Raw genomic sequence first — 23,629 nt, 5'->3', positions numbered from 1 at the left:
CATGACCACTTTGGTGGAGTCTTTGTCTTCTAGAAGGTTCATAAAGAGTGATGTTGGAATCACTGGGGAGGTATTTAGAAAAAAAAAAGGTGAGACCAAATTAGAAATAAGTAATTCGTGAAAGATAACCAGGAGATGACGGAGTGGAAGGGGAACAGTATCACCACTGGTGGGAGATTGGAACTGTGCTATACAAGGTTCTGTGTGCGATTTTGGTCAGTTATTTTCAGTGGGGTGCATGATGAAGAACTGTTTTTACTGAAGTGAGAGAGTAAAGGAAAGAAGGTCTTTTATGAGCCTGCCATGTATTGTGCGTGTACAGTAAATTAGTTGTACAAATTCATAAATTTCATTACAGCTCGGGAAAATCATTTTATGTTGTTTTGAAATTATTAACCTATGTTCATACTGCTTTGTACATTTATGTGTCTAATCAATAACTGTTGCTGTAGGAGAGTGAGTTGCAACAAAAGGCATTTCTCATATATGGATGGCATCATATCTTAACAATAGAAAATAGAAGTTTACAGTAAGAAATTACATTTCAGGAGTAAGAATGAATGCATATTAGGGGACACATTAAATCTGGAGTCATGCAGGTTTAGTGCTTGGCCCACTCCTATTCGTGACCTACATTGATGAGATTCCCGAGAGAATGAAGGCTCTTCAAAAATTGTAAGGGCTGCTGCTGACACAAATAAATTGGTAAAAGGCCCAAACATTTCCATACCTGGCATAACCAGGAGAATTATGGATCAGGCTTGAGATTGGCTTCCAGCAGAAAATTTATCCCTCAGTCTTACAGAGACTCATATTATACAATTTCAGAAACATAAAAATTACTTAAAAGTACCTTAATAGAAATGAATAGGCATACACTAAACGTAACCCCATACGTAAAGTTCATGGGCATCCAGATTGATAACAAACTGTCTCAAGTCTCTCATTGTGTTGATTTGCAGATAGGTCTGCTAGCATACCGTACAATCTCCTGTGGCAACACAGCTAAGCTCGAAGAAGTATTTATAGTATGGGAATATACCACAATAATGTTTCACGAAGTTGTAACTGAACATCTTGCAGAAGCACCTTCAGGGACCATGGCATTCGTACATATAGGTGCCACATATTTACTTAGTAAAGATATGTCATTAATAAGAAGAGTGAATTTAGGATTAACTGGGAAATTAACAACCACAGTATTAGAAGTAGGAATAATATTAATTTACACTATGTAGATTGAGCTTAATATTCTACTGTGAAAGTCTCAAAGAGGTTGATGGGTCACCAGTCTAAAGTGATTTTTCGACCTTAATGAAATTTAAAAATATCTCTTTTTGAAACCAATAGCTGATTTCATGGAATCAATACTAGAAATAAGAATAATGTTCACAAACATTTGAAGTCACTTGCTTTGGTCCAAGAAGGTGTCCATTATTCAAGAAAACACATTTTCAATAATTTGCCAGAATAATGCCAGTATTAGTACAATCTGACTTCTGTACAGATTGAGTGCACTAATGTGATGATTGCAAATAATTGTTGTAGAGTGATTTTCTATTTAGTATTTACTGCCTTTTAAATGAGAATATGTTTAAAAAAATTTTGATTCATTCTACATCCATTACAATCATGTCACTTGGGATTTGTGGAAGGTACATTAGCACATTTGTTTCTCATTGTGTGTCACAAATTATAGCAAACAATATATAGGACCCTGTTTCTGTTCATGTAGGCGAAGATTTTTTTTTACCCAAAATGTGTCACTTTAATTTAAAATTAAAATTGTAGAAAGGTTATTGACAACTGGTCAGAATTCCAGCAACTGCTAGGCTGCAACATAGTTGCAGGTTCTAAATCACTAACACATCTATAAGTGATTTAAGTTTTAACAAAACAGATTTATTGTCCAGTCAACACACATTATTGTTCTCTGATGATACACACAAGTTATTGTGCAGCATAGAATGATACGATTCAAGGCCCAGTGGTGGTTAATAATCCACTATAAATTTAATAAATATAAACTAGCTTAAAAACACCAATCTGTGTTCACACCTACAAATTACAAATAAATATTGTCATTCAGAGCTAACTAACTGACATGACAATTAATGATCCTGTATATTGATAAGATATGAAATTCAAATAACATTTCCACTAATTGCTGTGGCACACTAAAAAAGGAACTGTCAGAGTCCAAACTGAGTCAGAATAATTCTCTCCTGTGACTGTGCCAGAAACTAAGCCTAAATATTGACCGAAAGACCTCAAAAGCCAGACTCTCTTACACACATCCGAACATCGACAGAGCAGCTGCCAAATACCAACCAAAGAGACAGACAGACCATGAGAAACTTTGCTAAGTATCATAGTTTGTCCATACATTAGAGCTTAGTTATTCACAATTTGGGCTTTCAGTGGCGAAAATTGTTTATGCTTGAGGCATCTTTATTTATTTAGTTTGCACTCACAAATGCCGTATCATTGTCATCCGATTTTGCCTTCTATTTTCATTGCTATCATCAGAATTTATATATCCTTGATGAAATTCAAACTATGGGCAAAAACTTGGTAAATTTAACATTAAACAATACAAATGGTTAATAAAAACAATAATCTTACAATGCAAATAGTGTGTGGAGTTACCAGTGTCTGCTGCCAGCACATACTGCCATGCTATCATTGTATCTCTCTCCGTGTGTAAATTATCCTGAATTGAATTAATTTCCAATTAAATGGACTCTCTCATCAGAGTTGTGGGTCATATGATTACCTTGGTTGATGCCTCTCATTAAAAACAATAATTTGAATGCTCAGTCTCTTTGGTGTTGAATTACATTTTAAATAAGAAATTGCATACTTCATAAATAACTCCTATTTGTCTCTGTAACTTCTTTTATATAAACTCTCAGATGACATCTTTATATCATTAGATGTGTAACTCAACCCTCTTTCACATAATACCTGATGCGTCTCTTTACCTACTATAGTTTGCATTGCTTATGTGCAGATGATTACAAAGCAATTGAAACTTTCCAATGGCCTGTGGGGAAGTTACCCACTTACTACATCCTAAAATTCATCTAATGAGTAGAAGGAGTTGCGATTAAGAAATTCTTTTAATTTCCTTTTAAATGCTACATGGCTATCTGTCAGACTTTTGATGTGATTAGGTAAGTGGTCTGTACTCCACTCAGCAGAAGTGAGGCACTGAATTGTGAGCAGTATACCCCCTCGCCCCCACCCCCTCCCCCTCACACCCGTAAACCAACGAGAGGCACAAAGTCATCTCATGAGAGCCGTGCATGTGTGATACAAATGAAGCACTATGCCGAAACAACTTGTTGTGTGACGTTATCTCTAATTAACTTATATCTCATGCAGTGAATGAGTTAAATTTAGTAACACCAACAAAAAATGATCCTCCCGAGGAAGGGCACAAATATTCAGCAAGAATAAAGCATGTGCAAATAGGGAGTAAAATTCTGCACTTGGTTATGGATAGCATGTGTGGTGCATTAAAAGCTAACAATTAAATTTGCAAATGTAGCAGTTTAAAATTTGTTGACCTACAAGTTTTAGTAATAAAACATAAAAAACAAACTAATGTAAATGTTTGTCTGTTCATGTGTCATGAGTAACATTCTGTAAGCAAAGAAATGTCATCAGATGGACAGTGTATTGTATTGTCATTTCAGTGTCTGCACTCTGAATGAGCAGATAGAACATAACATAATAATGAATTAAAAAAAAAAATTCTTGGCATGATGTGTCTTTTTCGGTCTTTTAGTTTATCATTAGTGGTACTCTACACTAGTTCAAAATTTGCAAAACAATCACAACACTACACACACACATTTGAGACACATAGCATAATGAACAACTTTGCTGTGGAAATCCTTTGGGTGAATCTTCTTTTAATGGTAACATACGTAGTGGAACCAGCACTGCAGTGTTGTTGTGATGCCTTGCCAGCCAGACAATATCGTCATAAAGAAATAATTGAATCCAGTCAACTGCCTGAAAAACAATTTTTTGTACTTCCCCAAAGATAAAGCTATTCAAATTCCCCTTGGTAGACCAAACCAATACAATAGAAAAATAGTAGCGAGAGGAAACAAACACTAGAGCAGCCATAGTGGAAAAAAAAAAAAAAAAAAAAAAAAAAAAAAAAAAAAAAAAAAAAAAAAAAAAAAAAAAACCAGACACACTGGTGACTGTGATCTGAATCTTCACTACAAAAGAGCAATGATCACAACACTGTGCACTTGAGAAAATTTCATCTTACCAAGAATAATGCGTTTCAATGCAAATAAACAGACTCCAACAGTAATAGCTCTACATACACTAGTATTTCCCTAAATCATATCTATTAAAACATCGTAAAATACACAGTTTCAACAGAAGCCCACCTCCATACGCCAACATTAATTTGAAGTTTTAATAACTTTTTTACATGCAAATGAACACACACAAAATTATTAAACACACTAAATTTGATTCTGACCTTTTAACTGTGTGAACACGTGCAGCCGTATTCTCTCCTGCAAGTGGCCCTTTGAATCTAAATTGCTTTCTGTTCACTACAAGATTTATTTACTTGAACCTTTGCTTGAAACAAATATTGAAACCCATACCTGGGTAGAAAATCCATCCTCATCAAAATATTCGTACGTAAATTTGGTGCAACGATTAAATTGAAGAAAAATCGTTCCATCGATCTTAACTTCAAATATTACTTCATTATTTATTTGCCTATACTATATCCTCCAGTGGCTGTTTTCATTTTAATGCTGGATACAGAGTAAGCTACCATCTCGTATCTTAAAGTTATTAAAAATGGCTCTGGGATGCAACACACCTCACTCTCAGAGTCTATGAGACAGTCAACTGCAACATTATTAACTGCTACATTTATGAGTGGTTGAACTTTATCTACACAGTCCCTTTGCAACTCTGTTTCTGCCAACAGAGCTCTCTGTTTCTTTGAAGCTATCAGTACACAAAGTATTTACACAAGGCTCATATGTAGGTTCTACATGAACTTTGTTATTGAATATCTTAGCAAAGGCAGTGTGAAATGTAGGCTGACTCTCACTCAAACCACATAACTTCCTTGCATCACTAAACTTTTCTGTTGCCCACATTTGTGGAGCCAACAAACTAATCATTTAGCTTGTGAAACAAAGTCATTAGGCTCAAATTCACACTCTTCCTTACTGATCCGATCCAAATTTACACTTCTGACAGCAATTAGTCATTCATCATTAACAGTGACAAACGTTTGAAAGCTGTCATGACAGTCTGCAATATCAAAATAATTCCTCTATCAATCAGGCCATGGCGTGCCACTCATTGCATCTGTAATAGAATCTGCTGGCATCTGTTGCTTGTCAGTAGAAAATATGTCCGAACACACTACACTCATCGCACTCCCAACTTAAGATTAAGCTGCGACGGGTTCCATTTCCTGCATGCAAGCTGCGTAAAATAATTCTGGAATGACCTCAGCACATCCCACATGATCATTTGAATTGCAATCACCATCTGCTGCTGAATATGATAAAAATTACCTGATCACCAGTGGTAGTGCTGCCAAATCTTGCTGAAACTGCTTCCTATCAACATTCTGCACATCATTCCAATTTTTGTTGTTCCTGAAATTCCTCTGGCTATTAGCACCACTACTTCAGTTGTGCTTAGCACCACTACTTCAGTAGTGCATGGCTTTGTCTAACCCTCTATAAAATAAAGGACCCCCCCCCCCCCCCAGCACTCTCTGTGAGGGTGTGCACAAGATCCATTGCAAGTAATCTGGCAGCTGCCTCTTTAGAGTTGAAATTTCTGTTGTTATGCCCAGTGTCTCACCTAAGTGCATGAACTTTTGCAGCTCTGCTTTGCAAAATTTGGACAAGTTGCCAAGGTTGTTGGTATGGCTGGTTGACAAAAGCGTTGAGCCGGTGCACCTGCTTCCCCACACCCCAACATTTGTTAAGCAGCAGTGCCTCAAATGTGGCGTAATCACAAAATGCACCAACAATCTGATCCACTCACTTTTACACACTTCCATCTAACTGCTAACTTACAAATTTAACTTTCACTTCATCAGCTGTAACCTCGATGAAACAATCCGTACGTGAGGTGATCAAATTGATCACATGGTAATTACTCCACCCATCAAAAATTTATATCCTGGGGATCTCCACAAACTGTGAAACCACTGCTCCTCCATGACTCATAGCCACATTGCTTAATGAACCCTAACAGATGTGATTTCTTTCACCCTAACTTCTGCTTCATTCTCTAGTCCCTGTTTCATCATGTCTACATTTTCAGACGCAGTATAACTTTTGGCTTCTCTTGGCTGCCCCACACATCCCCTGTGCATAGCATCCATCATCTCCTCCAAATCCTTCTGCACTGCACTATTCCGATCCTCCAATTTTTTGTGTACAGCATCTACTTTATTGCTGATCTCCTTCTATAGCCCTTGAGAGGTCTCATCATCACTTTTAATGTGATTCTTAAATTCTTTATTTTGATTTAATTATCACATCTAACCCTCCCAACTTCCCCTTAATAAATTGCTTTTGCGCTTTAAAATTCCCTACTGTTATCCAAATTATTTAACTGGATAGTTAAAAAATCTATTCACCAAATGGTGGCAAAACACACTCGTAAAAGACTTTTGTAATTGGCAAGCTTTTTGGAGCCAGTGGCTCCTTCTTCAGGCAAAAGGGTTGAAGGGGAAGGAAGAAGGGTGAAGGAAAAGGACTGAGAAGTCTAGGAAAACGGGTAGATTTTTGGAAAAGTCACCCAGAATTGCAAGTTGTTCCTTCTCATCTTGTACGGTAAGTCTCCCCTGACCCGCGGTTCTGGGTGACTTTCTCAAAATCTACCCCTTTTCCTAGACCACTCCAGTCCTCCTTCACCCTTCTTCCAGTCCCTTCAACACTTCTGCCTGAAGGAGGAGTCACTGACTCCAAAAGCTTGCCAATTACATCAGTGTTCTGCTGCTGCTTGGTGAGTGGATCTTTTATCTATCCAATTAAATAATTTTGTCATAATTCTCCCTCTGACTGCTACAGTTCCTTATTTCACTTCTTAACTGTTCAGGGTCACCCTCATGTGGTAACTTTGTAATTTTCTCAGCCATGGCTAACAGACTGTGACAACGAGGCAAACACAATTGCTGTTTCCACTTAACTTTGCTTTTGGCTCCCGCCATGCTGCTACTTGTGTCAGTGACTGATGGTGCGGTGTGACCAATGTTGTGGTGAGCCAGAAAGCCCAGTGACCCTCATGGCTTGGAGCGTGTTTCCCACGTGCTGTTGAAGACTGTGGCATGTAACTGCTATGGCACTGGTAAAGATCTCAATGTGTTATTGAAGAACTCGGTGTAGCTGCTACCTTTTGCTGGTGAAGATCTCGGTGTGGCTCTGCTGCTGCAGCAACTGAAATGCATTTGCATATATGTGAATGAAGGAAAAATAAAGATGCTCGTGGCACTACTCTTAACATTTCGTCGCTATCTATTCAACCTAAACTTCAGGTCAAGTGGCCTAGTAAGCTACTACCTGGACAATCTCCCAGTTGTGACACAAATTATGGCAAAAAATGCTTGGGTTTATGTTTCTGCTCACCTGGCGCAGATTTTAAATCCCTAAAGCAACTACAAGTGATCTAAATTTTCTCAAATCAAATTTATTGTCCAGTCAACACTCATTGTTATTCTCTGTTCATGCAACTCGAGCCTCCAGTGGTGGATAACAGTGTGCCATAAATTTAATGAATGTAAACTAGCTGGAAAAACACCAGTCTGTGTTCGCATCTACAAATTACAAGTAAATGTCCTCACTCGCAGCTACGTAACTGACACAACAGTTAATGTTCCTGTATGTTGATTAGCTATGAAATTCAAATAGCATTTCCACTAACTGCTGTGGTACACTAAAAAAATTATCAGAGTCCAAACTGAGCCAGGATAATTTTAAGTATTGTGACTGTGTCAGAAACTAACTCCAAATACTGACCATCAGACCTCAAAAATCAGACAGACCAAACACTGACATACTGAGCACCGAATTCTGACTGAACAGACAAACAGATAACCAGGAATCTGGCCTCAGACATTTTAAAGCTTCGATCACCCTCTGCAAAAACTATCCCCCTCTCTAATTCCTAACACTTCCCACTCATGAACTCCCCCTGCAGGTCTGGTTTAGAATAGGCCCGAGGTATTCCTGCCTGTTGTAAGAGGCGACTAAAAGGAGTTTCATATGTTTCAACCTTTATGTGATGGTCCCCTGTCAGGTTTGACCTCAATCTAAGTTTTCCCGAAGAGTGAGCCAATTGGGTAACGGCGCCTTATATGGTGCATCGTATTCATCGTGCATTGAGATCTTAAGCCTACTTTCTCGTCATCGCACTTCAGTCCCACTCGTTCTACATCTCTTGGGCGAGGACACCTTCCTGGGTGCGTTTTCCTCCTTTCACTATGCAGTGTCGCTTTCTGCATTGACGGTGACCGTGGACTTCTTAGCACCTCATATCCAGCATGGTAGCCAATTTGGTGTGGTGGGGCCGCCATGTACCCTGTTGCTTGTAGCCCTCTGACAACACAGGGATCACTCTGCTGATGACTGAGACGTTAACTCCACGCGTATGGCATGGAATAGATGCCCATCTCTGTGGGGCATCGGGACTCACAGCAATGGCCATCCTGCCAAGTTGCCCTTGCTGAGGCTGGGTGGCACCTGTGGGGAGGGCCCCCAGTCGGGGTGGGTGGCATCAGGGTGGATGACATATGATGAAGTGTAGTACATCATCTCTTGCTGCTGGTCCGCTGCCAGCAGTCTCTAAACAGGCAAAGTCTAACTTCAATGCTAAGAAATATGACCCCAAATCATTCCCCTCCCTGGCCACACCATGAGTGGAACCCTAGGCTAAGGATGGCAGTGAAACTTATTTGCCGTGGTACCTTGTATGTACGAGAGTTGATGGGGAATCTTTCATGTCCATGAAGCCTGAGTTTTTTGTGCAACATTTGGAGGACACGTTTGGGGAGGTGGAGGGCTTGTCCAAAATGCGTTTTGTGTCAGTCTTGATAAAAACAGCATCCTCTGCCCAGTCACATGCATTACTCGCTTGTGACAATTTGGGGGATGTTTCTGTTACCATCATGCCCCATAAGATCTTAAATATGGTCCAGGATATTATATTCCATAGCCACCTTCTTTTGCAGTCTTGACGACGAGCTGCATGCCAGTTTAGAGCGGCGAGGTGTTCGTTTCGTCCAGCACATCCATCAGGGTCCGAGGGATAATCAGGTTGCCACCAGTGCCTTCATCTTGGCCTTCGAGGGTACAAATTGCCCGACAAGATCAAGGTGATGGTCTACTGTTGTGATGTCAAGCCATATATCCCTCCTCTGATGCGGTGCTTTAAGTGCTGGAAGTTCAGCCAAATGTCTTCCTGCTGTACTTCCAGCATTACATGTCGAGATTGTGGATGTCTATCACATCCCAATACTCCATGTGCCCCACCTCCCATCTGTGTCAACTGCAGAGAGCATCATTCACCATGCTCGCCAGACTACAGGATTTTACATAAAGAGAGGAAAATCATGGAATATAAGAACCTGGACCGATTGACCTACATTGAGACTAAAAGGAAATTTGAGCGCCTACTCCCGGTGGCTACCGCTACGAGAACAGTTGTCACCCCATCAGTTCCTCGCATTCCTGTCGCCTCTCAGGACCAGATGACTACACCTGCCCCCTTGATGGTGGGGGGCACTTCCCTCCCTGTTGCTTCCACACCACCTACTTCAGGAGCAACACCCCCGCCAACCATTGAGGATATCAGTCAGCACTTCTGGCCAGGAGAAGTGTAAGTCTTCTTCGGCACCTCTCCGTAGGAAGGGGTCCCTTGGGTCACTCCTTTCCCAGGTTTCTGCTAGTGAGAAAGATGACACCAGCCAGTGGCTGAAGAGCCCAACAGCAGCTGGTCGTAGGGCTTCATGCCCATTGTCATTCCTGGAGACTGAATCAGTGAAGTCCTCCCAGAAAGGGAAGCCCAAGGAGCAGCAAGAGAAATTCAGAAAGAAGGTCCCCAAGACCAAGGCAATTGCGTTGGCACCCACACCATCGCTACATGCAAGCTCTGCATCTGCGGATGAGGTGGAGGTTCTGGTGTCTGCTGAAGATCTAGATCTCACTGGGCCCTCAGGCACAATGGATGTAGACTGCTCAGGCAAAATGTGAGTGGCAGCAGGTGACCCTGAGGCGAAAACTGCCTCATTGAATGTTCCATGCCTTCCCAGTCTCACGATGACGTCATCCTCCAGTGGAATTGCAGCGGTTTTTTCCACCACCTGGCTGAGCTACAGCAACTGTTAAGCTCTAAACCTGCTATCTGCATTGCCCTCCAGGAAACCTGGTTCCCGGCAATGCGGACCCCTGCCCTATGCGGCTGTAAGGGATATTACAGGAACCTTAGCGACTATAATCGAGTGTCAGGTGGAGCTTGCGTTTATGTCCTAAACTCAGTCTGTAGTGACACTGTGCCCCTTAAAACCCCTCTTGAAGCTGTGACTGTCAGAACAAGGATGGCGCAGGAAATAACTGTCTGCAATGTATATCTTCCATGGAGCACCTCATAACCTTTAAATGGCTCCGTGCTTGCATTCGCCAACTCACCAAACGACGGAAGCAGGAGTGTTGGGAGAGATATGTGTCGATCATTGGGTGCCATACATCACCTTCCCAAGTCTGGGCAAAGGTACAACGTGTTTCTGGTACCAGACCCCAGCAGTTGTTCCCCTATGTGTTAACATAAATGGCATGTTATCTACTGATGCAAACGCGATTGCCCAGCACTTTGCTGAGCACTATGCTCGAGCCTCTATGTTGTAGAATTAACCCCCAGTCTTTCGCACTCTCAAACGGAGGCTGGAAGGGAAAGTCCTCTCATTCACTACACGCTGCAGTGAATCCTATAACACCCCATTTACAGTGGGAGCTCCTCAGTGCCCTTGCACATTGCCCCGACATAGCTCATGGGCCACATTGGACCCACAGTCAGATGATTAAACATCTCTCATCTGACTACAAGCGGCATCTCCTTGTCATGTTCAACCGTATCTGGTGTGATGATGTCTTTCCATTGCAGTGGTGGGAGAGCACCATCATTCTGGTGAACAAACCCGATAAAAACTGCTTGATGTGGATAGCTATCGGCCCATCAGCCTCACCAACGTTGTTTGTAAGCTGCTGGAACGTATGGTGTGTCCTGGGTTGGGTCCTGGAGTCACATGGCTTGCTGGCTCCATGTCAGGGCGGCTTCCGCCAGGTTCACTCTACCACTGATAATCGTGAGTCTGCCATCCAAACAGCCGTTTCCAGATGTCAACATCCGGTTGCCATATTTTTGGTTAGTGAAAAGCGTACGACACAACCTGGCGACATCATATCTTGCCACACTGTATGAGTGGGGTCTCAGGGACCAGCTCCCAGTTTTTATCCAAAACTTCCTGTCGCTCCATACTTGCGTCGCATAGTTCCCCCCATTTTCAGGAGAATGGCGTTCCGCAGGGCTCTGTATTGAGTGTCTCTCTATTTTTAGTTGCTATTAACAGTCTAGCAGCAGCTGTAGGGCATTCGGTCTCACCTTCTCTGTATGCCGACGACTTCTGCATTTCGTACTGCTCCTCCAGTACTGGTGTTGCTGAGCAGCGTCTACAGGGAGCCATCCACAAGGTGTAGTCATGAGCTCTATCCCATGGTTTCCAGTTTTCCACCACAAAGTCATGTGTTATGCACTTCTGTTGGTGTTGTACCATTTATCCAGAATCAGAATTTTACCTTAATGATGATCCACTCATTGTGTTGGAGACATATCGATTCTTACGACTGGTTTTTGACGCCCGATTGACTCGGCTTCCTCACCTTCGTCAGCTTAAGTGGAAGTGCTGGCAGCATTTGAATGCCCTCTGCTGCCTGAGCAGCACCAACCAGGGTGCAGATCGCTCTATGCTGCTGCAGCTCTACAGAGCCCTTGGTGAATCCCACCCTGACTATGGGAGTCTGGTTTATGGTTCGGTAGCACCCTCAGCGTTGCGTTTACTCGACTCAGTGCACCACTGTGGCATTCGCCTAGTGACAGGAGCTTTTAGAATGAGTCTGGTGACCAGTGTCCTGGTGGAGGCTGGAGTCCCTCCATTGCAGGTTAGGCACGCATGACTGCTGGCCAGTTACGTTGCACATGTTCATAGTTCCCCTGTGCATCCGAATCACCTGTAATCCCTGACACAGTACTCGTTAAAGCCTGTGCTATGGTAAGTGAGCAGGATTTACCTTACGAGAAAGGATATTCGCATAGATATTGACTGTGTATACCTGAATGGTGGAAAATCAGACTTACATCCACTCTGTAATAACAATGATCTGTCAAGTAAGTTCGAAATGCAATCACACGTCAGGATGGACCAAAAGCAAACCAGAAGACGCTACCAATGTGACAATAATACAGTCGCCAGCCTAATTAGGCGTTAACTGAGCTTCTTCCCTGTACCAGTTGGTATATATTCATGCAAAACAACAAGTTGTAACACTGCATAATATAGTAGAATTTTAGAACCAGAAAATCTATTGAACTGATAGTTTCACGTTCTGTACTGATACGGAAAGTCATGAATACATAACACTACACTATAATGTTTACTACAAAACTTTATACTTTCTATTAATCTGATTAAAATTGGGCATAGGTTACCCTAGAAATTGTACTTTCATGCCACACACAAAATGTCAATTTTGATAAAGATAAAACACTGATAAATTTTGACTTTTTATTGACTTTAACTTTTGTTGGTCAAACCAATTTAAAACACTTCAGAATTTAAATGAATGAGAGGGGGACCCTGAAACTGTTATGATTGCTGTATTTAAAAAAAAATGATTACTGAATTTATTATTCATTCAAGATTTCCAATATATGTTACTATTCTTTTCGTCTATTTTACTGCTCATTTAAATGGCTTTAAATCTGTCTCGAAATAATAAACTTCATTACTATATCAATACTAAAGTTATCTTTTGACTTTATTAGACCTTCGCTATTCATTTACTGGTTCATAAACAAAACATTTCTTTAAACACCATTGTAATATAGCTAGTTCTGCAAATAATTATTATTAACACAATTTTTAATTTTTGCTTTGGGACACTCGGATTGCACAGCGTTTGGAAAGGACCCTGTCTGGGTTAGTTGTGATGATAATTAAATGATGGAAAAGTTCTGGTAAAATTTAGGTTATTATTGCACCAAACAAACACAGTTCACTCTCTGATCCATACGAATACAGTACTAAAAGTTTCAACCTGCTAGTATCGATGTGGCAGTTGGCGGGCGGCAAGATGGCGAGGCACCTATGGAATTTTGCCATGCTGTGTGGGCAGTGGAACGGCATACCCGAGGCTCAATGGAGCTACGTCTTCTAGGAGAGCCTCCTCGCTCCAGAAGGTGTTGCTCAAACCAGTGCCAAACTCCAACTACTACTGTGCCCGTTGTGCCATGCAGTGCGCGCGTGCATTTTCCCACGCTCGCCTGCCATCCACCTTTTACTGCTCCCTGACAAACTGTGTATTTACCTGAGGTTTGGCGTTATACATATCCTAACACATTACCTACGTATGGACCAGACGCACAGTTACAATTTTAAACATCTTACAACAGTCTCAACATTTGTTACATTTCAATTCTATTGCAGTATTACTTGACATTTGACATAAACGTTAATATTCACATTGAAACTTATTTACAGTTTTCTTAACATAATGGCATGAAACAAAAAGAAATGAAATCAGAACATCAATTACACAAGTTTATCGTAAAATCAGATGAAAAGAATTACTCATATGTACAGTAGTACAGAGTCGTTGTTGTTACACACCGTCTCATTTTCCCACCAGTTCATCTCCCGCATCGGCGGCCCAGGTCATGGCTTCCAACTGCAGTTCACGTCCAATCCCTTCTTTCTGAACTGGAGTCCTTGCCTTTACCACCTATACTTTAGGTCCATTCACGTACACCTCCACGGTGTACACCTAGGCTGTGGCTTCGCCTGGACCTTCACATGGGCCTAAGAACTCAGTTATCCCACAGCTCTCCACTGCCACTTCCTCTGGATTCTTGACATGTACCGAGGCCACGAAGTGGTTTATGACAACGGAGTAATGGCTGATGCTCATGTCGACTTTGTGTATGTCCATGGAAGACATATTGAACAGGATTCCTTGCCCGATGGCTGCAGTGTTTTCACTGCTGAGCTGGTGGCTATATCTCGTGCTCTTGAGCACATCTATTCATGCCCTGGGGATTCGTTTCTTCTGTGTACTGACTTCTTGAGCAGCCTGCAAGCTCTCGACCAGGGCTACCCTCATAATCCTTTGGTAGCGGCCATCCAGGAGTCCATCTATGCCCTGGAACAGTCCGGTCATTCAGTGGTGTTCGTCTGGACCCCAGGTCACGTCAAAATCCCAGGCAGCGAACTTGCCGACGGGTTGGCCAAACAGGCTATGCGGAAACTGCTTTTGGAGATCGGCTCCTCTGCAACTGACCTGCGTTCAGTACTATGCCGCAAGCTTATGCAGCTTTGGGAGATGGAGTGGCATAACCTCAGCACGCACAACAAACTGCGTACCATTAAGGAGACTACAAATGTGTGGCTTTCCTGCACGTGGGCCTCTCGCAGGGGCTCCGTGGTTCTCTGCCGGCTCGGCATTGGCCACACTCGGGTGACCCACGGCTGCCTCCTGCGCCGTGATGACCCACCTCAGTGTCAGTGCGGCGCCCGGCTGACAGTGGCCCATATCGTGGTGAGCTGTCCTTCTATGGCTGCCCTATGATAGACATCTCAGTTACTGGACTCTTTGCCATTAATTTTAGCTGACAATGCGTCATTGGCTAATTTAGTTTTATGTTTTATTTGTGATGGTGGGTTTTATCATTCTATATAAGTTTTAGTGCATATCCTTCGCCCCTTTGTGTTCTCCACTCTAATGCTTTCAGGGTGGATGTTTTAATGTGTCACAGAGTGGCTGGCTTTTCCTTTTTATTCTTACAGTTGGCCAGCCACGGTCATCTGCTCTCTTGTTTTTACCCCTTCTACCTGTTTCTTGGTTCTTTCTATGATTTTCTTTTCCTGTTTCATCCATAGTATTGTTGGCTGTCCTTCTGTTGTTCTTCCTTTCTCCTGTTAGTGTGCTGTACATCTCCTTTCTTTTCTTCTTTCCCTTGTGTAATTATTTTACTGGGAACAAGGGACCGATGACCTCGCAGTTTGGTCATCTCCTCTCCCCCCCCCTCTTTAAACCAACCAACCAACCACCCATGAAAAGTGCATCCAGTGATCTCACACAGATCCCCTATGTGATCATCAGTATAAGTTAACAGCTTTTTACACATACATTTAATTGAAATTCTGATCACACCATTAGCTGCAAGCTAAAATTCTACTTCGGAAACATGCATTATAATAATTTCTAAGTACCATAGTTGGCCCCTAAATTAGAGTTTAATTGCTCACAATTTCAGCTTTCAGCAGCAAAAATTGTTTACCATATTTTGTGGAGTAGAAGATACATTTTTTTCCTTCAAAAAATTGCCTCCAAAATTCATGTGCGTCTTACACTCGAAATTAATGTAAAAATTTCCACCAGTCTTAAAAATGGCCATATGTTCGATGCCACAAGAAACTTCTCTCTATCTGGCAACAGCAGATTCAACTGGCAGCAGCAGTGCACTGATGCAGCTAACACGAGTTGCGGGGATTCACAAGCTTGCTAACACTGTCTCTCTCCCGCCCCACCATCGTAAACCCAGAACACTGTCTAGGCTATAATGCATCATTGCAGTCTACAGTGCCAGTGAACTTGAATTGAAAGTGATTTGTGTTATCTCTGACAGTACAATATTATGTTAATTGCTATTTTCTTAATGGAAAAAACTAAAAGGTATGCATTTGATGCGGGCTATAAATTGAAAGTAATAGCTTATGCAGAAGAACATGGAAACAGAGCTGCTGAGCAGCATTTTGGACCTCCACCAACAGAAAAAAACCCGTTCTCAATTGGTAGATTAGTAAGGAAAAACTGAAAGAGGAGGAAGATTAAATGTACAAATAGAGGACTGAATGCAGAATGGCAAAAACTAGGAGATGACATATTGAAATGGATTCAAGGACACCATCAAAATGGCAATGGAATTAATACAAAAATTATTCAAATACGTGCTTTACAGTGAAACTTAACAGACTTCAAGGGTATAGTTGGTTCTGCTACAGGTTTATGAAGCATCATGGATGTAGCATGTGAAGCAAAACCAAAATATCTAAAAAATGCTACAAGAGTATGAATAGAAAATGTTACCTTTCTATTGCTTTATTGTTCAGCATCAAAAGAAATCAGTGTGGAACTAAGGCAAATAGTGAATATGGATGAAACTCTTCTGGAATTTGATGTGCCAAGTAACAGAACAGTTGCCATGAAAGTGCTAAAACTGTAACTGTAATAACAAGTTGACATGAAAAAATGTACTACACTGTTGTTCTTTCATGTTGTGCTGGCAATATTAAACTTAATCCAATGATCATTTTCAAGCACAAAACAAAGCCAAAACCTTCTGAAACACACCAGGTGTTGTTGTTCATGTATGTAACAAGGCTTGAGTGTATGAGGCTGGTATGAAATTATGGATTAACAGAACGTGTGAGAGAAGGAAAGGTGCTTTATTAAAGAAAAGTTCTCTTCTTATGCTAGATCAGTTTAGTAGTAATTTGAAAAATGCTGTGAAGTGGAAATTGAGACTGGGAAATACAAAGCTTGCTGTTATTCTGGGAGAACATACTTCACAACTGATGTCTTGATAAATAAACCTTCTGAAGTGCATATGAGAGAGGAATGGAGCAAGTAGATGATGGTTGCAACCCAACAAAAATTCACGTTGAAGGGAATTTTAATACGACCTACAAATAAGTGTATCCGTGGATAAAACAGTAATGGTTTAGAGTGAGAGAAGCCATTATTGTTAAATATTTCAAGAAGTGTGGCATAAGTAATGCTCTTGATGGCAGTGAAGACCATCTTTATATATGAAGAGGGCAAGAGTAGAAGAAGAAGAAGAAAGCTCAGATGATGGTTTTCAGGGATTTTAAAAGTCATTTCAGTTTTATAAACTAAGAATTTTTTTTAGTCTAGATTTGCAATCTAATAATAAAAATGGTAAAAATGTTATTTTTTAAAAAAGCTGCTTGAAAGTTAAGGTGCATCTTATAGTCCGCAGCGTCCTATAGTCCACAAAATATGGTTATGTTCTCGCCATCTTTGTTATTTGGTTTGCAGTTTCAAATTGTATATTATTTTCGTCACATTTAATCTCCTATTTTCATTGCTTTAATCAGAATTTATTTATCCATGATGAAATTCAAACTGTGGGCAAAAACTTGGTAAATTTAACATTAAACAATAAAAATGATTAATAAAAAATAGTAATCTGACAACCTAAATAGTGTGTGTAGTTAGTTACTGGTGTCCACTATCCTATCAACATGTATTGTCATGCTGTCAGTGTGTCTGCCTTTGTACATAAGTCATGCTGAATTTAATTAATTTCCAATTAAATTGATTTTCTCATCTTAATTATTAGACTTGTGGATCATAAGGTTGTCACCATTGACGCATCTATTCAAAAGCAACAATTTGAAAGCTCAGTTTCTTTCATTATGTGATTACAATAAAAGTTATAAATTGTAAAGCGCATACATTATAAATAAATCTATTTGTCTCTATAACTTCTTTTTTATAAAACACTCAGATGATATCTATGTATCATTAGGTGCATGATTAAACCCTCGTTTATATGATACATCCTGTGTCTCTGTACCTGGTATGGTTTGCACTGCACCTGTGCAGATGATTACAAAGCAATTGAAACTTTTCAATGGCTATTGGACACTGACGTCACAGGTTCACAAAGAACTGCACACATGGTATACACTCCTGTCAGTGGAAGTGAGGTGCTGAATGACAGGCAGTGTTGACCCTGCACAATACCAACCAGTGAAAGACGCAAAGCCATTTTGTGCTAGTCCTGCACAATTGGTTCAAACATTTCACTCAGCCTACACAACTAATATGCCGATATGACTTCTCGTGTTACAGTGGTAAATATTTACTGTATATTCATACTTTTTTGATGTGTTCTGCATCCTGGAGTATCTCCTCACTGTGGATCAATTGGAATAAAAAGTACATCTAATCTAATCTAGATACAAGTAGTCATAATTTGCTATTAGAATACGTCACACAGTATGTGTGTAGTTACTAGTTCTGTCAGTTAAAGTACAACTTGCTGAAGTGTGACTTGCTGAAGACTCTCCTTCATCATATGATTTATGGAACATGTTCTCCGAATGAATGAATGAACAAACAATCTATTTTAATTTGTCTGTTTTTCAAGTAATGTAGATATTAAGTACATGACAGGGTGAATAAAGAAAGAAAAATGTACTGGGCTTTACAGGTCTGCCATTCTAGCATTACAACAGGCTTATTTTCCCACTAGACATCCTGCATTTGATGGCAGAAAGAACATGATCGCCTCGAGCTATTTGCCACGTCTCGGACGAGGTGAAGAAGTAAGTGCTCTTTATGTTTGCTGATACTTTACTGTTCTCTTTTTATATTTCATTCTATTACAGAAGTAAATATTTTACAGCTAATCAAAATCTAATGACAGAAGATAGTTGTAACTAATATGTGGAAATGGAATAATAAAGAAATGGTGTATAGTGTTGGAGACATTGATGTTATGTCTCTGCTTAGTATAGAATAATTGTTTTTGTAGAATTCTTGTATTTATTATTTGTTCTTAATGTGTGCAGGGAAGATGAAACCACTTTCGACATATAGTGTAAAATGCAGTAAGCTCCCAATTATTTGGGTTACCGCGAACCTTAGACACTATGGATAACTGAAAATTAGAGATAATTCAAGATACACATGTATAACAATGATGGAAATTCTTGGATGGAACAGTATATGAAATAAAGGAAAAGCAGCTACTCATCTTTAGCAGACTGAAGTGTGCACTTAGATGCACATAACAGAACACAGTATTAACTAGGTTTCAAGCCATGACTCTTGTTGTTGTTGTTGTTGTTGTGGTCTTCAGTCCTGAGACTGGTTTGATGCAGCTCTTCATGCTAATCTATCCTGTGCAAGCTCCTTCATCTCCCAGTACCTACTGCAACCTACATCCTTTTGAATCTGTTTAGTGTATTCATCTCTTGGTCTCCCTCAACGATTTTTACCCTCCACGCTGCCCTCCAATGCTAAATTTGTGATCCCTTGATGCCTCAGGACATGTCCTACCAATCGATCCCTTCTTCTAGTCAAGTTGTGCCACAAACTACTCTTCTCCCCAAACCTATTCAACACCTCCTCATTAGTTACGTGATCTACCCACCTAATCTTCAACATTCTTCTGTAGCACCACATTTCGAAAGCTTCTATTCTCTTCTTGTCCAGACTATTTATTGTCCATGTTTCACTTCCATACATGGCTACACTCCATACAAATGCTTTCAGAAACGACTTCCTGACACTTAAATCTATACTCGATGTTAACAAATTTCTCTTCTTCAGAAACACTTTCCTTGCCATTGCCAGTCTACATTTTATATCCTCTCTACTTAGACCATCATCAGTTATTTTGCTCCCCAAATAGCAAAACTCCTTTACTACTTTAAGCGTCTCATTTCCTAATCTAATTCCCTCAGCATCACCCGACTTAATTCGACTACATTCCATTATCCTCGTTTTACTTTTGTTGATGTTCATCTTATATCCTCCTTTCAAGACACTGTTCATTCCGTTCAACTGCTCTTCCAAGTCCTTTGCTGTCTCTGACAGAATTACAATGTCATCGGCGAAACTCAAAGTTTTTATTTCTTCTCCCTGGATTTTAATACCTGCTCCAAATTTTTCTTTAGTTTCATTTACTGCTTGCTCAATATACAGATTGAATAACATCGGAGAGAGGCTACAACCCTGTCTCACTCCCTTCCCAACCACTGCTTCTCTTTCATGCCCCTCGACTCTTATAACTGCCATCTGGTTTCTGTACAAATTGTAAATAGCCTTTCGCTCCCTGTATTTTACCCCTGCCACCTTTAGAATTTGAAAGAGAGTATTCCAGTCAACATTGTCAAAAGCTTTCTCTAAGTCTACAAATGCTAGAGACGTAGGTTTACCTTTCCTTAATCTTTCTTCTAAGATAAGTCGTAGGGTCAGTATTGCCTCACGTGTTCCAACATCTCTACGGAATCCAAACTTCCCCGAGGTCGGCTTCTACCAGTTTTTCCATCTTCTCCTGGCAGAAAGCATACACAGTCACACAAACAAGTGCACACACATCCAAATGGCCACAGCAGCACTGATTGTTTAGGGAACACATGCGTGGGCTGATAGATGGGGGGAAGATGTGGATAATGACGCATGAGGCAAGGAGAGGGTAGTTAGAATGTGCGAGAAAGGAGTGGGAAAGGCAGATGGCTCGACAACTGCACAACAGGTTGAAATGGTGTTCTGAGTGGCTTTAGCATATAAGAGGGAGGGAAACAGATGGGGAAAAGGTGGACAGTGGGGAGAGATAAAGGGAGAGATGGAGCGAGAGAGAGAGAGAGAGAGAGAGAGAGAGAGAGAGAGGGAAAGGGGGTGGGGGGGGGGGCAGGAGAGAATACCTCCATGGAGACGCAGGTCAGGCGGAGGAAGAGGTGAGAGAAGGCAGTTCAAGGTCTGCTTGGGGGATTGTTACCATATTTACTCGAATCTAAGCCGCACCTGAAAAATGAGACTCGAAATCAAGGGAAAAAAAATTTCCCGAATCTAAGCTGCACCTGAAATTTGAGACTCGAAATTCAAGGGGAGAGAAAAGATTTAGACCGCCCCTCCAAATTGAAACAAAGTTGGTCTATTGTAACATGAGCCACAATTGAGGTCGAATGGATGAAGATACAGCTACAGCAGGTTCGTTTGAGTCGTAAGATTAACAGTTAAGCTTTACCAAGTAGCCATTGCTATGTGTCAGATGATCCGTCCATATTTATAGCAGTACCCTTCCTTTTTCACGTGCTTCCTGCCTCTTTGTTATAGGTGTTTACATCACTCTAAGCTGAAAATGCATTATTGTACTGTGTCATGCATTGTTTGTCGCATTCTGATAATGAGTGTTTACGACATGTCGCCGCTCGCAGCATGGCTTGTTTCCGTGCGCGCTACCGCAGCTTTTTTTTTTTTTTTTTTTTTTTTTTTTTTAAAAAAAAAAAAAAAAAAAAAAAAAAAAAAAAAAAAAAAAAAAAAAAAGGAATTGTCCCATATGCGAAACAATGGCAAGAGACTGCTATTTGTTGTTACACTGCTGCTTTCTTTGATAATGATCAACAAGAACCAAATAATAGACTGCGTATGATAGAAGATGTTCTGAACGAGAGTTTAGTGAAAATTTTTCTCCGTTTGAAAATCTTTGCAGATGCCTCTGTAGTACATTACATTCTGCACAGAAATTAGAGTCATCTTAGATTTAAAAATCTAGTCAGTTGCTGTGCTTCATTTTTCACTGTATCACTATTCAGCGTAAGAATAATATCTGAATATAAACATGACATGATATGTATATTCTTCCGCATTTGCTGTTGTCTCGCTCTAGTTCTGTAGTTTACTAGGCAGATAGGATTTAAATGAGGTAGCAACAAACACGAAAGAATACATGGCATAATGTTTACATTCTTCTAGCTTTTCTTTTAATTTATTTACTGACGCAGAGGTTTTGGCGCCAGTATTTATCTTTGTGCCTGCAAAGCATGCCTGTGTAGCGCTACATACAGTATATTTGACAGCAGAAGTTACTTATGGCAGCACCTACCAACATTTTTCAGAACTTCCCCTTACTTTGCACTCGATTCTAAGCTGCAGGCGGTTTTTGGATTACAAAAACCGGAAAAAAGTGCGGCTCAGATTCATGTAAATATGTTATATACACATTAAAAAAAGTTTTGCATCACCCCGGTTCGCAGGAATCCTGAAGATAGACATTGACTGTGGATATTGTATCACAGACACAACCCCTTGGACTGTTCAGAGATGTCACTAAACCCTGCCAAAGATGTAAACCTCCAGCGCCTTTCAGACGGAGGGGGTCTGACAGCCAATTAGTTCCAGTCATTCCACCAGGAGGGAGGTACATGGCTCATGTTGTCTGTTGTTGAACCATGCCTACATGGTCAATACCATGCTTTGATTGCGTCCGCATTGTTACTTTGTGCCAGGAAGGGCTCTCAACAAGGGAAGTGTCCAGGTGTCCCGGAGTGAAGCAAAGCAATGTTTTTTGGACATGAAGGAGATACAGAGAGACAGGAACTGTCGATGGCATGCCTCGCTCAGGCTGCCCAAGGGCCACTACTGCAGTGGATGACCGCTACCTACGGATTATGGCTAGGAGGAACCCTGACGGCAAAGCCACCATGTTGAATAATGGTTTGCGTGCAGCCACAGGACGTCGTGTTAAGACTAAAACTGTGCGCAATAGGCTGCATGATGTGGAACTTCACTGCCGATGTACATGGCGAGGTCCATCTTTGCAACCACAACTCCATGCAGCGTGCTGCAGATGAGCCCAACAACTTGCCAAATGGACCGCTCAGGATTGGCATCACTTTCTCTTCACCGATGAGTGTCACATATGCCTTCAACCAGACAATCATTGGAGACGTGTTTGGAGGCAACCTGGTCAGGCGGAGTGCCTTAGACACACTGTCCAGTGAGTGTAGCAAGATGGAGGTTCCCTGCTGTTTTCAGGTGGCATTATGTGGAGCTGATGTACGCCACTGGTGGTCACAGAAGATGCCGTAATGGCTGTGCAATATGTGAATATGCCATCCTCTGACCGATATTACAGCCATATTGGTAGCATATTGGTGAGGCATTCGTCTTCATGGACGACAATTTGCACCTCCATCATGTCCGCCCCGGTAGCTGAGTGGTCAGCGTGACAGACTGCCAATCCTAAGGGCCCAGGTTCGATTCCCGGCTGGGTCGGAGATTTTCTCCGCTCAGGGACTGGGTGTTGTGTTGTCCTAATCATCATCATTTCATTCCCATCAACGCGCAGGTCGCCGAAGTGGCGTCAAATCGAAAGACCTGCACCAGGCGAACGGTCTACCCGACGGGAGGCCCTAGCCACACGACATTTCCATTTTACCTCCATCATGCACATCTTGTGAATTGCTTCCTTCAGGATAACGACGCTGCATCGTCTACAGTGGCTAGCGTGTTCTCCAGACATGAACCCTATCGAACATGCCTGGGATAGATTGAAAAGGGCTGTTTATGGACGACGTGACCCACCAACCACTCTGAGGGATCTACACTGAATCGCCGTTGAGGAGTGGCACAATCTGGACCGAGAGTGCCTTGATGAACTTGTGGATAGCATGCCACGACGAATACAGGCATACATCTTATGCCCATGAATAGCATTGCTCATGCAATACTCGGCTTGCGCTTTT

At 41.2% G+C, this 23,629-nt stretch overlaps 1 protein-coding gene across 2 annotated transcripts in view; it reads left to right on the top strand.

Moving 5' to 3' along the window:
* Positions 1 to 23,629, top strand: part of LOC124712545 (protein argonaute-2-like) — a 303,522-nt gene that overhangs the window by 39,064 nt on the left and 240,829 nt on the right. For both annotated transcript variants that reach the window (XM_047242853.1, XM_047242854.1), the window contains exon 5: positions 18,586 to 18,700. In XM_047242853.1, the coding sequence (XP_047098809.1) occupies positions 18,586 to 18,700 (115 nt within the window). The remainder of the gene's footprint in view (positions 1 to 18,585; positions 18,701 to 23,629) is intronic.

Source organism: Schistocerca piceifrons, chromosome 8 (assembly GCF_021461385.2).
Source record: "Schistocerca piceifrons isolate TAMUIC-IGC-003096 chromosome 8, iqSchPice1.1, whole genome shotgun sequence".
In the NCBI taxonomy this organism is placed as follows: Eukaryota; Metazoa; Arthropoda; class Insecta; order Orthoptera; family Acrididae; genus Schistocerca; species Schistocerca piceifrons.
Note: the sequence above shows the minus strand (reverse complement) of the source record. Positions and strands in the feature narration are given on the sequence as shown.